The sequence below is a fragment of the Somniosus microcephalus genome, chromosome 3 (genome assembly GCF_052327205.1).
Source record: "Somniosus microcephalus isolate GS21.2 chromosome 3, FLI_Smic_1.0, whole genome shotgun sequence".
Classification (NCBI taxonomy): Eukaryota; Metazoa; Chordata; class Chondrichthyes; order Squaliformes; family Somniosidae; genus Somniosus; species Somniosus microcephalus.
Genome location: NC_140989.1, coordinates 122,090,038 through 122,103,792, shown reverse-complemented (window position 1 = coordinate 122,103,792; position 13,755 = coordinate 122,090,038). Strand labels below are relative to the sequence as shown.

At 44.7% G+C, this 13,755-nt stretch overlaps 1 protein-coding gene across 2 annotated transcripts in view; it reads left to right on the top strand.

The window, feature by feature from the left end:
* The first annotated feature begins 2,281 nt into the window (after nt 1-2,281).
* The window catches only part of LOC147121352 (utrophin-like), a 232,317-nt gene continuing 220,843 nt past the window's right edge, over nt 2,282-13,755 (top strand). For both annotated transcript variants that reach the window (XM_085981551.1, XM_085981550.1), the window contains exon 1: nt 2,282-2,347. In XM_085981551.1, coding sequence (XP_085837677.1) covers nt 2,297-2,347 — 51 coding nt within the window. In that variant the 5' untranslated portion in view covers nt 2,282-2,296. The remainder of the gene's footprint in view (nt 2,348-13,755) is intronic.

The following is a 13,755-nucleotide window of genomic DNA, read 5'->3' as shown; positions in this document are numbered from 1 at the left end:
GTGGCCCGACCTCCAACTAGAGGGCGTCCCGCCAGCAAGCCAGCACAGCCGGCGGCGAACCGCCCGGCCCCACCAACTAGACCGGCGACCACTCCGAGCCGCTCCGGCAGAACCATTTGACCACCGTCACGACTCGTCCACTCCTCTTAAGCGGATTCTGGGGGGAGCTCTGTGGCGACACGCCACTACTGGACATAATCCGCTCACGGCGGCACGGACAGCTTAAGCAGATGCCCCCAGCCGGGGGCCCTTTCCTCCAGCAACTTGTTTCCCGCAGGGACAGGCTGCCGGGAGCACTTCCTGTCTGGGGAGTATTTAAGTGGTTGCGCGGGCTTTTCCAGTTTCTCTTTGCCATGAGGTTGATTAAAGCAGTTGTGTTTCACTAACTCTGGTCTCGACTCCCACGTTTGCCGCGGTATCTCAACAATGTAAACAAAAGCAGTGTTGCATTGCATCATATCTGTGTTGTTTTGCCAGGAATGATCAAGTTGCCTTGCATTTAATACTTAAAGTGTGAGGAATATCTAGTTTCCCAAGGCTCTTGTGTCGGGGAGATTTGAGCGTTGATGAATTCCGATGTGTTGCTCTTGTAGCAATTTTGAAAACAACACACGACTTGCTGGAATATTATCGTAGAAACGGGACATTATAAGAACAGGGGAGACAAGAATCAGTAATAGTAAAAGCAGCTACATGGCATGAGCGTGAATTACCTCGCATTGCATTGTGACGTATTTGCTGAAGTGCCATACAGCTCCTCGGGCGATTAAACATATCAATTCACCATTATTCCCTGCTGCATATGAATTTATATCTAACCTTAATTCACAACACGTGCTGCTAGTCGATGACAATTTCAGTAAATTTAGGGACTCCTTAAAATCCTTTCTCTTTAGACTGGCCTCGACCTTTATTTCTTCAGAGGTTTAAAGTTCACTGACTTCAATTAAATGCCAGAGCTACTTTTGCGCAGCATGGAATTCTCTAATTTCGTCTGCATCTTAATTCCATAGGTTGAAATATATCCTCAGCTGCAATAAATGTAGTTACGAGCCCTGAGTGCCAATAAATGAATGTACATAGAAGAATATATCTCTGAAGGGACAAACTGCAAGAAAGTAGCTAGCAGAGTGGACTCATCATAAATAATTTATTATAAGAACAACTTCTCAACTCTGTTCCACCACAAAACATCATTGATGTATTGACTGAAAAATTAAGTAAACAAGACCTTTGATTACCTGAAAATTTATCTCTGCTTTTCATTTAAGCAGAGAGGGTTTGAGACTATAAGTCAGCAGCAGGGGTGTTTTGCAGTGTGCTTTTTGTGTGTGTTTTCTCATTATTAAATCAGGGTTTGGCCCTTTGCACATTTCTCTAGGACTGAAGTCCTGCCAAAAATGAGGCCTCAGGAAGTGGGAGTGTATCTGGCTCCAGCAAACGGGGAGGGTGCAGGATGCTGATTAAAATAATAAACAGCAGCTGGAAATAGAAGATAACTACAGACTGTTGGGGCAGTGGTTGAATAAAAGCCGAGGGTCCTGTACTAGAGTCAACAGTGAAGTGATCTGTAGTGAGAGGTTGGGCAAGCTGAGCGGGACTAATGGGCACAGTTCTCTGAACCCTCAGCCTCCCTCTTGCTAGCGAAGAAAAGAATAAATCTAAGGACCCTGGGAAAACCAAGCTGTTGATACATCAACATGCGCCTACTTGCAGATCAGTGGCTCTGGTCCAATATCTTGCTGTTGCCCTCCCCACCCTGTGGACTGAAGTCCCATTCGATGTAATCTCCTGGCTATATGTTTATGATGGACTCAGGACTGCTGTTGCCTTTGCACAGAAAGTCCTTTAGAAAATTCCCCGTGTGATTACTAGTAAATTATTTTTGACTCTCAAGCTGTCAACAGTTGAGATCAACTGTTTGATGGAGACTCGGCCCAGGAGCAAATGCTTTAAAGGAACAGCATCTGGGCTGTCACAAAATCTTAGACTAAACTTTAGGGTGAAAACTACCTGAGAGGATGAAAGCGCTATGGAAGCTGGCTAAAAACTGCAGAAGATTACTCAGCATCCTGGATCTAGGTATCTTTGGGCGAGTTCTTTTGAATTGATGGATGTGTGAAGCTGCTAATATGTAAACCACAATCTGATGGATTTAGTGTGTAAGAGAAGATTTAGGACAGGCTAAAGCAGGAGGTGAACCTTCTGTTTGCAGATGTAAAACTGCAGCACAAACAGCAGTAATGGGACAACCTTTTGCAGAAAGATGTAGGCTGTGTCAAGGTGAGACATAACGATGATTGGCCTGAACTTCAGCTTGCAGGAGTTGCTAAGAAAAATTGAACAGGTATAGTAAGAAAAAATGATTTTATCTTATGGCCTGATATTTAGTTCATAATTTCTTTTAAATGGTACTTGTCGAGTTTAATTTCTGTTAGTGCACTGGTCAATTCCATTGCATGAATTCCCTTTGTGCGCTGCTTAATGAGTTGTTGACCCCTTTATTTTTAAGTGGGTTAACGTCGCACACAGAGGAACTTTATGACGATGTCATGAGGAAAAAAGTCAAAGTGGTTTGTTAAGTTTGTAGAGAAGCACCAATTGTGTTATAATGTTGGAAAAGATTAAGAATGTTTTTATGGGAGTGGTTTATTAGCATTTTAATTCATTACCAGGGATGTCTGCCACCATTATAGAACACATGCCCCTGAAGTGGAGAGCTCTATGCTTCGTTCTTTATTTAAGCTGGGAAACTCTTAGCTTTTAATGGTTCTGCAGTGAATACCTGAAAGTGAATTTAAGTGGCACAAGTCATTCTTAAATCGACTCTGTGTTAAACCCCACAAACTTGTACAACTTTTATTGGCGGGGGGAGGCAGAGTTATTCACTAATCGTAAATGTACTAATTGAATACTTGTGTGGTATTTAATATAATTTCTTTACATTTGTCACTAACTAAGTGTTATAATTAAAAAAGGATGGAATTTGCCACTGAGAGGGTGGAGAACTGTAAGAGCAACACAGAGGAAACCTGTTCTGGTTATAACTGTTGATTGCCAGCTGGTAGCAGCAGGGGCCACCATTTATACGGGTTCTGTCAATATTCTGGGACTTATTAGCATTTCACCATTCACTGCATGAATTATTCACAGTGCCTGGATTTTACCCCTGAGAGCTTGTAATTACTTTTACTGACCTGCTACTGTGGTTTAATTGCCTCTGTCAATTTACTAAAAAAAAATCCAAAGAGTTTCGGTTAGCAAGAGTACCTTACTCGCAGCATGCTGTGATTGGACCAGAGAGTGGGTGGTGCTGAGGGGAGCATTCATTTCCTGTATCGTACCTGGAGTGATTAAGCTGACATTTTATTTCCTGAACTCATGACTCCCTCTCCATGAAAACAATTAAGGAATTACTGTACCTGAATAACCTCTTGTTATCTGGCTAAAAATGGGTATTGTTAAAGAGGGTGACGTAATAAAGACTCACTACGTACTTGGTTGTACATAAAGCAAGGCTTTAATCGACTTGTAACAAAACATGGAGGTCTAGTTAGTAGCCACTAGCTTCCTGTTTCCAGACTGTCTCTGGCCAAGCTGGGCCCACGCCCTAGTATTTATACTCCTCGGGTGGCGCCCTCAGCTGGCCGTTCAGTAGTACTTCCTGAGTTACTTCTTGTAGAAGTTGCAATTTATGACCGAGGGTTTATTTGATGGCTTTTATAACAGTTTCAGGATAGGAGAGATGGGTGTTGAATTAAACCTTTAGTAGAATCAATATTCTAAAGCAGAATGATGTTGAAGTGCATATCATTGCATTGACGTGGAATTGTATCTGAATGCAAGAACCAAGTACAGGTATGTTGTTTTTATATGTGACTGATAAATAGATGCTTCAACACCAGGCAACAGTAAACTCTTACACATTATGAACATCAGCTGACAGAACCAGAGTTCTTGTCCAGGGCTTGTTTTCCTAATGTACAAGTTGCAGGCTGTGGTAGGGAAGGGTTTTGATTACTTGAGGCAATGGCTACAGAGTTCAGCACGGTTGTGTAAAGCAGCTTGTGTTGCAGTTGCATTATGTTCCCTACAGTACAAACGCGCTGTGCCCCAATCGCGGCAAACGCGCTGTGCCCGATACTCGCAGAGCAAAGTAGTACAGGTATATCACATCTTCGTCTTAGGCAGTCCCTCGGGAACCGAGGATGATTTGCTTCCACATTAAAAATGAGTTCGCAGGTGACTGATGAGTCCAATGCGGGACCCACAGTCTCTGTCACAGGTGGGGCAGATGGTGGTTGAAGGGGCGGGTGGGTGGGGTGCTTGGGTTGAAGTGCGCTTCTTCCGCTGTTTGCGCTTGGCTTCCGCTTGCTCCCAGCGAAGAGACTCGAGGTGTTCGGCACCTTCCCGGATGCTTCTCCTCCACTTTGTGCGGTCTTGGGTCAGGGATTCCCAGGTGTCGGTGGGAATGTTACACTTTTTCAAGGAGGCTTTGAGGGTGTCCTTGAAGCGCTTCCTCTGCCCACCTGGGGCTCTCTTGCCGTGTCGGGGCTCTCTTGCCGTGTCGGAGCTCCAAGTAGAGCGCTTGTTTTGGGAGTCTCGTATCGGACATGCGGACGATGTGATCCGTCCATCGGAGCTGATCGAGCGTGGTCAAAGCTTCGATGCTGGGGATGTTGGCCTGAGCAACAACACCGACGTTGGTGCACCTATCCTGCCAATGGATTTGCAGGATCTTGCAGGGGCAGCGTCGGTGGTACCTCTCCAGTGCTTTGAGGTACCTGCTGTACATGGTCCATGTCTCTGAGGCATAAAACAGGGCGGGTATCACTGCTGCTCTGTAGACCATGAGCTTAGTGCCGGGTTTGAGGTCCTGGTCTTCAAACACACTCTTCCTCAGGCGATCACATCACATCACATGCATGACCGAGCACACTAATCCAGTCAGAGTCCAGTCCACTGCTGCATAATAGCAAACAGTGACGGGGCTAATTATATAAAGATTATTACATAGGATATACGGCACAAACAGGCCATTCGGCACAACCAGTCCATGCCAGCATTTATGCTCCACTTGAGCCTCCTCACATCTTTCCTCATCTAACTCCATCAGCATAACTCTCTATTCCCTTCTCCCTCATGCTTATCTAACCGCCCCTTAAATGCATCTATACTATTCGCTTCAGCCATTCCCTGTGGTAGCGATTTCCACATTCTCACCACTCTCTGGATAAAGAAGTTTCTTCTGAATTTCCTATTTGATTTCTTGGTGACTATCTTATATTGATGGCCTCTAGTTTTGCTCTTCCCCACAAGTGGAAACGCACTCTCTATTGATACCTAAAACTGATACAGCAGCTTTGTAACCCAGCAATGTTTTAGGCAGGAGCAGACCATTTCTTTAGCTAGCCAACCCTTCCAAACCTCCCATCAGTTTCCTTTCTCTGATCCTGGAACTAATAGCTTGCACCCCCTTCAACTCATGGGAATTTCTCCAGTCCAATTTTAATCCTTGCCATGGTTTTCTAGTCCAACATTCCCACTGATGATCTGTTTAACAATTCGATCACTCTTATTTTTTTTTAAATACCTCAATTTCCTTTTTTGACACCATTAAGTTTAAACTGTTAAAATGTTTAACTGCCTGACGGAAGAACTTTCCTGAATTCATATCTTCTATACCTGTGATGATCTTAAATACCTCCACCTAGGACCCCTCATCTTCCCCTTTCCCCAGAGAGTTAAGCCCCACAGTGAGAAATTGTTCCACCAAATCAACCCTGTAATTACAAGAATCAGCCTCCATTTCCTCCTTTGGGCTCCCTCCATTAATTCTACATCTTTCCTGTAAAACAGAGACCAAAACTGAATATGTTAATCCAGATACACTGGTGTTCCCCAGGGGTTGGTGTTGTGACCACTGCTCTTTTTGATGTATATTAATGACCTGGACTTGGGTATACAGGGCATAGAAATTTGCAGATGACATGAAACTTGGAAATGTAGTAAGCAGGGAGGCGGATAGTAACAGACTTCAGGAGGACATAGACAGACTGGTGAAATGGGCAGACACATGGCAGATGAAATTTAATGCACAGAAGTGTGAAGTGACGCATTTTGGAAGCAATATAAACTAAATGGTACAATTTTAAAGGCAGTGCAGGAACAGAGACACTTGGGGGTTCACATACAAAAATCTTTGAAGGTGGCAGGACAATTTGATAAAGCTGTTTTTTTAAAAAGCATACGGGATCCTTGGCTTTATAAATAGAGGCAGAGAGTACAAAAGTAAGGAAGTTATGCTAAATCTTTATAAATCACTGGTTAGACCTCAGCTGGAGTATTATCTCCAATTCTGGGCACCACACTTAAGAAAGGATGTCAAGGCCTTGGAGAGCATGCAGAGGAGATTTTTTTTTACTCAGTAAATTATGATGATCTGGAATGCGCTGACTGAAAGGGTGGTGGAAGCAGATTCAGTGGTAACACTCATAAGAGAATTAGATCTTTACTTTAAAATGAAAAAAAATTGCAGGGCTATGGGGAAAGGGCAGGGGAGTGGGACTAATTGGAGAGCTCTTTCAGAGAGCCGGCACAGGCACGATGGGCTGAATGGCCTCCTGTGCTGTAAGATTCTACGATACAGCCTCCAGATACCACTTCAGCATCACTTCCTTAGACGTATACGTCACATACTTATCTCTACATCTCAACATTTTATTTGCTTTCTTCACCTGCAAATATTGAACCAGTGTTTTTAATGATCTATCCACCAAAACCCCAGATCTATCTTCTGCCCTGTTACCTCAAACCCATGTCATTCATATTGTCGCTTCTTCCACCCAATCGCGTGATTTTACCATTATCCATGTTGAACTCCATCTACTGCCCTTTGGCCATTCACCTTGCCTGTCCAAGTCCCTTTGGATTATTGCATATTGCACAAACGTCTTAAAAAATTATTTAATAATTCTTCCACTTTCCTGTCCTCAGACACCTCTTTCCCAGCACCACTGGTAAACCGTCTAACATCCCTCTGTGCCCTTCTCTTGCTCCTGATATATATTTGAAGAAAGCTAGAAAGCTTTATATTGACTCTTATATTTTCCGACATATGCGTCTCGTGTTCCTTCTTTGCATCTGCTTGATTTTATAGTTCTGCCAATGGCAGTCTTTTCCTGTACCTTTCAGAGTTTATATGCATTTTCTTTCTCATGCTTCTGTTAGTTACCTTTTCATTCCTCTCTATTTTACTCTCTTGTTTGCTTGAACGCCGACGATACCCAGTTTTACCTCACCATCACCTCTCTCGACCCCTCCACTGCCTCTGATTTGTCATGCTGCTTGTCTGACATCCAGTAATGGTTGAGCAGAAATTTCCTCCAGCTAAGTAATGGAAAGACCAAAGCCATTGTCTTCAAACTCCATTCCCTAGCCACTGATTCCATCTCTATTCCTGGCCACTTACTGATGCTGAACCAGATGTGTCCTATTTGACCCTGAGCTGAGCTTCCGACCCCATATCCTCTCCATCACCAAGAATGCCTACTTCCACCTTTGAAACATCACCTGTCTCCACCCCTGCCTCAGCCCATCTGCTGCTGAAACCCTCATCCATGCCTTTTTTACCTCTAGACTTGACTATTCCAACTCACTCCTGGCTGGCCTCCCACCTTCCATAAACTTGAGCTCGTCAAAATCTGTACACTTTGAAACTTTACTCAGGAGTGTTGCCCGAGAGTCCGCCTAGTATGGATTAAATTACCACTCTTAAACCTTGCTAAATTCAGACAGGAACAGAAACTCTGCTTTCCATCTGTGGGCTTATGTCACTGTAACTTCAGAGCTGATGCTGTGTAAGACAGCTACTGTACACAAATATCGTGAATAATAAAGTATTGCCTTCCCATCCTGGAATCTTCATTGTTCAGCTTCTCAAAGGTCAAAAATTCCAAATATGATTCAATTAACAAAATGATGTGCCTATTCAAGATAGTTAATAGTTCTCCCTGAAAATGTTCCATTGTACTGCTAGGACATTGCCTAAAGACTAATCAGCTGGATTCCAGTGTGCGAGAGGCTAAGGGTAAGGAGACCTTGGCATATATTTTGATGATTTATTGTATTAAACTTTTTTTCCCCCAGGCCTCCAGCAGCATTTCCTTCTTTAGCTGAGTGCTCTTAATAAACCTCAAGGCTGCTGCTCCTTTATTAGGGAGGCTTTGCTGAGATTTTGTGGTCGTATGTAATGGTACTCTATATACTGCCGGAATTTGAAAATCTGGAGGTTGCTGTCCGAGATGCGCCGCTCCTCCGTAAACTGTGCGAAAATGTCATAGAAACATAGAAGATAGGAGCAGGAGTAGGCTATTCGGCCCTTCGAGCCTGCTCCGCCATTCAATGAGATCATGGCTGATCATCCAAATTTAGTACCCTGTCCCTGCCTTCTCCCCATATCCCTTGATCCCTTTTGCCTTAAGAAATATATCCAACTCTTTCTTGAATATATTTAATGAACTGACTCCACCGCCCTCTGTGGCAGAGAATTCCACAGGTTCACCACTCTCTGGGTGAAGAAATTCCTCCTCATTTCAGTCCTAAATGGCTTACCCCTTATCCTTAAACTATGACCCCTGGTTCTGGACTCCCCGGCCATCAGAAACATCCCCCCTGCATCTAGTCTGTCCAGGCCTGACAGAATTTTATAGGTTTCGATGAGATCCCCCCTCAATCTTCTAAACTCCAGTGAGTATAAGCCCAATCGAAACAATCTCTCCTCATACGTCATTCCTGCCATCCCAGGTATCAGCCTGGTGAATCTTCGCTGCACTCCTTCCATGGCAAGAACGTCCTTCCTCAGGTAAGGCGACCAAAACTGCACACAATACTCAAGGTGCGGTCTCACCAAGGCCCTGCACAACTGTAGCAAGACATCCTTGTTCCTGTACTCGAACCCTCTTGCTACGAAGGCCAACATACCATTTGCCTTCTTAACCACCTGCTGCACCTGCATGCTTACCTTCAGCGACTGGTGCACAAGAACACCCAGGTCTCTTTGCACTTCCCCTTCTCCCAATCTATTGCCATTCCAATAATCTGCCTTCCTGTTTTTGCCACCAAAGTGGATAACCTCACATTTATCCACATTATAGTGCATTTGCCATGTTCCTGCCCAATCACCCAACTTGTCCAAATCGTACTGGAGTTTCACGACATCCTCCTCACCGCATACCCTCCCACCCAGCTTTGTGTCATCTGCAAATTTGGAGATATTGCATCCAATTTCCTCATCCAGATCATTAATATATATTGTGAACAGCTGGGGTCCTAGGACCGATCCCTGCGGTACCCCACTAGTCACTGCCTGCCACTCGGAAAATGACCCGTTTATTCCAACTCTTTGCTTTCTGTCCGCCAACCAGTTCTCTATCCAAGTCAATACCTTGCCCCCAATCCCATGTGCCTTAATTTTGCACGCTAATCTCGCCATCTGACTCCCCATTCAATTGTGTTGAACAATATGAAGTTCCTGTACTTGCATGGTAGATATGGATTGAATTCGCTACAGAAAGTTAGGGCTTGTCCATTTCAGTCTTAAGTATCCTTTTTAATTACCTCTCTAGCACTGAAAATTAAGTTTAACAAGTCTGGAGTCTCAGTCCTTCAGATTTTAATTGTTGGAGATTTGGTAGAAAATAAACTTTTTCTGTCTTTTTTTCTCTCAATTCAATCTTTCTTTCCCCCTCTCTTGCTTTCTGTAACTGATTTGACATTGAATTCGCTATTCGAACTTGCACTTCCTGGTTAATGAATCAACAGTGCAAAAAGTCATAGAAATTAAATGGGCTAGGGCAAGTCTAATGAATGGCGGCTACAGTAAATTCTGGCCCATTATTTTTATTAATCCAAATTCTGGATACTGAGTAGAAATGTATATTTATTTGTTCTCGATGTGGGTGACAGTGGCAAGAATGGCATTTATTGCCCATCTGTACTTACCCTATGAGGGTAGTGGTGGGCAGCCTTCTTGAACCACTGTCGTCCTTGTGGTGATGGTGCTCCCACAATGCTGTTCGGTATGGAATTCCAGAACATTGATCCAGCGATGATAGGGGAACGACGAGTCAGGATGGTGTGTGACTTGGAGGCAATGGTGTTCCCATGATATTGCTGCTTTTATCCTTCTCTGAGTGGTAGCGTTCACAAGGGAGGGAGGTGCTATTAAAGTAACCTTGCTGAGTTGCAGTGTATCCTGTAGATTGTACATACTACAGCTACTGCGCACTGGTGGTGGAAGGAGTGGACATTGAGTCCAGTGGCAGAGGAATCAAATCAAGCGGACTGCGCTGTCCTGACTTTCTTCATTAATCTTGTCCTTGGCCTGTGTAAAATGACGCACACTCTGCCTGGTAACCACACACTGGCAATATTCTTATTTCAGAGCTTCTAATGAGTCGCTCTCTCCACTTATAGTCTTGCAAGTTACTCACTTAACCCAGCCGCTTCTAATATATCGTGGTATTTTGGGAGACGTTGTTGAAACTCATCATTTGATCATTCACAAGGTCTTCATTTATGTGCCGGGAAATTGCTTTTGCATAGTGATGCCCAAGAGGAGTGTAGGAATTGCTAGAGAATAAAAGACCAAGGTCCATCTAGTTTACCTTCCACCATCCTGGTAGTCGCTTTATAGAATGATGATGGAGTTGTTGACTAATCATAGCAATGAATCTCTATCAATTAGTCTACAACAGACCCACAAATGAGGCGAGAAAGCACCAGTGGTGAAGAGCTTTGGGAATCGTAGGTCCAAAGTCACCTGCTCCTCCCGAGCGTACCAAACTCACTACACATCATGTCTCAAATTATTCATATACCGTATCCCAAATGTTATTTTCTGAAATAAGTCTATCTGATTTGCAGTTGAATGAAACAATACTCACTGCTTCCACCATCTCCCTCGGGAGCCCGTTCCATAGATTGACCACTTGCTCACTGAAATATTGTTTCCGCAGATTCGTTTTGAATTTTCCCCACTTCAAGCGCAGGCCGCGTCCTCTGGTTCTACTGTTCTGGACAAGGTGAAACAGCCTGTCATGATTGACATTGTCTAGTCCATTTAGAATCCTAAAATCAGCAATCATATCACCTCTCAACCTGCTCTTTTCCATTGAGAACATGCCCAATTTATAGAATCGCTCCTCATAATCCAGTGATTTATAAAGTGACAGGACTACCTTGCGCTTTCGGCTCAATATTGACCTTTCAATACATCATAACATCTGATTTGCTTTACTCACTGCCACCATGCATTCCCTTTCATTTAAGAACTGATGCTCTGGAGAAGGACTATTTGTTAGAGCAGAGGCTATCTTTCATTCAATATTTATAAATCGAGAGGAGCTTTGGGACCAGGGGAGAAGATTACCACCTGGCCCAATTTTCAGGACCGATTTAGCTGGTGAAACAAATATGCATTTGGTGAGTTACTCACCTGTCAGGGGCTACTTTCCTAAACTGAAGTATATTTCACAGATTTTCAAGTATTTCATTTGTTATAATAAAGTACAGTCGCCGCCTGATAATTTAAAGTTGGCTTTTTGTGCTTGAATTATCCAATAATTGAAATAAGCAATGTAAATAACAACGCAAAGTAGAAATTTAGTGTTTAAAAAATCTGATTTATCACATTTTAATTAAGCAACTTTGATTAAAGAGGAAATGACTTGCATTTATTTAGCGCCTTTCACGACCACCGGATGTCTCGAAGCGCTTTACAGCCAATGTACAGGAAACTTTGTGCTATCCGGCACCGACGGGACCGAGCTGTTGCCGCTCCCTCAAAACTGCCGGACAAACCAGCGTTAATGTTGAAGCATACGGAGCTTTTCAGCGCCGTATCTGGCAACAAACACTGTTGCTTAGCAACAGCTTCTAAACAGTACCTTGGAAGCATCTCTGTCACTTAGCAACAGCTTCAGAGAGACTTTGCAGAGCCTGACTGTTGAAAAAGAAGCCACGAGAAGAAAAAAATAAACAAAACGGCTCCTGATTTTTGCCGGTGGCTCGAGCTTGCCGGACATTTAGCCTCCGGATAACACAAAGTTTCCTGTACTGTTGTAATGTGGGAAATGCGGCAGCCAATTTGCGCACAGCAAGGTCCCACAAACAGCAATGTGATAATGACCAGATAATCTGTTTTTGTTGTGTTGGTTGAAGGATAAATATTGGCCAGGACACTGGAGATAACTCCCATGCTGCTCTTTGAAATAGTGCCATGGGATCTTTTATGTCCACCTGAGAGAGCAGACGGGGCCTTGATTTAATGTCTCATCCGAAAGACGGCACCCCTGACAGTGCAGCACTCCCTCAGCACTGCACTGGAGTGTCAGCCTAGCTTTTTTATGTGCTCAAGTCCCTGGAGTGGGACTTGAACCCACAACCTTCTGATTCAGAGGCGAGTGTGCTACCAACTGAACCACAGCTGCTACAGGAGTAGGTGGTCTTGCTGGTGATTATTGCACTGTGAAATGAGAGATTTTAGTAGACTTTAGTTATTTCAGGTAAAGGCTTTTAAGTGGCGTAACATCTATTTTCCAATTGTTTGTTGTCGTTTTCTTACCTGATGTGAAAAAGAGACTACTTGGCTGTTGTGGATTTTACATAGAGCAGTGCGGGTGTGTGAATGTACCCTAACAGTTAAAGTACCAAGATATATGAGAGCTATAATAATGTATAAAGGGCAGTCGATATAGTGGGAGTTAGCAATATAGAACTTGCACATATTGAATAAGCCCATAATGTTCTAATTGCCGTACTTGCCTGCTGAGATACACACAGTTCCTTTAAATTCAAGGATTCTATTATGTAGAGAATCCTAATCACAAATGATTACAAGTGAAAAGTCTTGCTGTGGGGTTCAGAAGACAGGCAGTTAACATCCCCCTTAATGCTGACATCAGATCCGTTTCTTGTCATCACTTGGCACCCACATTTTTTGTAAAAGCAGTTTTTGCCAGAAACATTGGCCTAGAAATTCAGTGGGCTTCGCCACCCGTTAGCGCCTTAAGAGGGCGCTAAGTGGGTCGGAAGCCACTGGCCACGCCTCCCGCTAAATTCAGCGGGACGCTAATGGCGGCATTAGCGCTGCGCCGCCACCGATGACGTCATCGGTGTGCACAGCGCCCCGCTGACGCCCCGATCGCGATATTTAGATGTGCCCCCTGCTTTAACGCCGGGCGCTATGTGTGACCGGTTCAGGGGGGCCTACCTGCGGCGGTAGAGGCGCTAATTAAAGGAGAGGTGCGGGGCGGCCATTTTTGTTGCTGGCCGCCTGCCAGCACCCCTCTGCGCTGCCGTCCCCGGCCTCCTGAGCCCTCCCGCGGAGTGCCGACTGCATTCCAAGAGCCCGGCACTTCTCCTCGGTGCCGGGCTCTTTTGCCGGCACTCGCGATCCTCGGGGGCCCAGCTGGGCCCCAGATCGCGCTGCACAAGGCCCCTCCCCTTTAAGAAGGGGAGGAAGGCCTGCAGTACCGCAGCGTGACGTGCTGCAGCGTGTGATGCTGCGGCACGTTGCGCAGCGATATTCAGTTGCAGTGCCCCAAGAGGGATGCGGGGCGCCTCCAGTAGCGCCGCGCTTCCCTCTGGGGCGCGCCAACTGAATTTCCGGCAGGCGGCCACGACTGCTTCCGGGGCGCTACTTTTAGCGCCCTGGCGAGGCTGGCGCCCCAAACGGGGCTACAGTGAATTTCT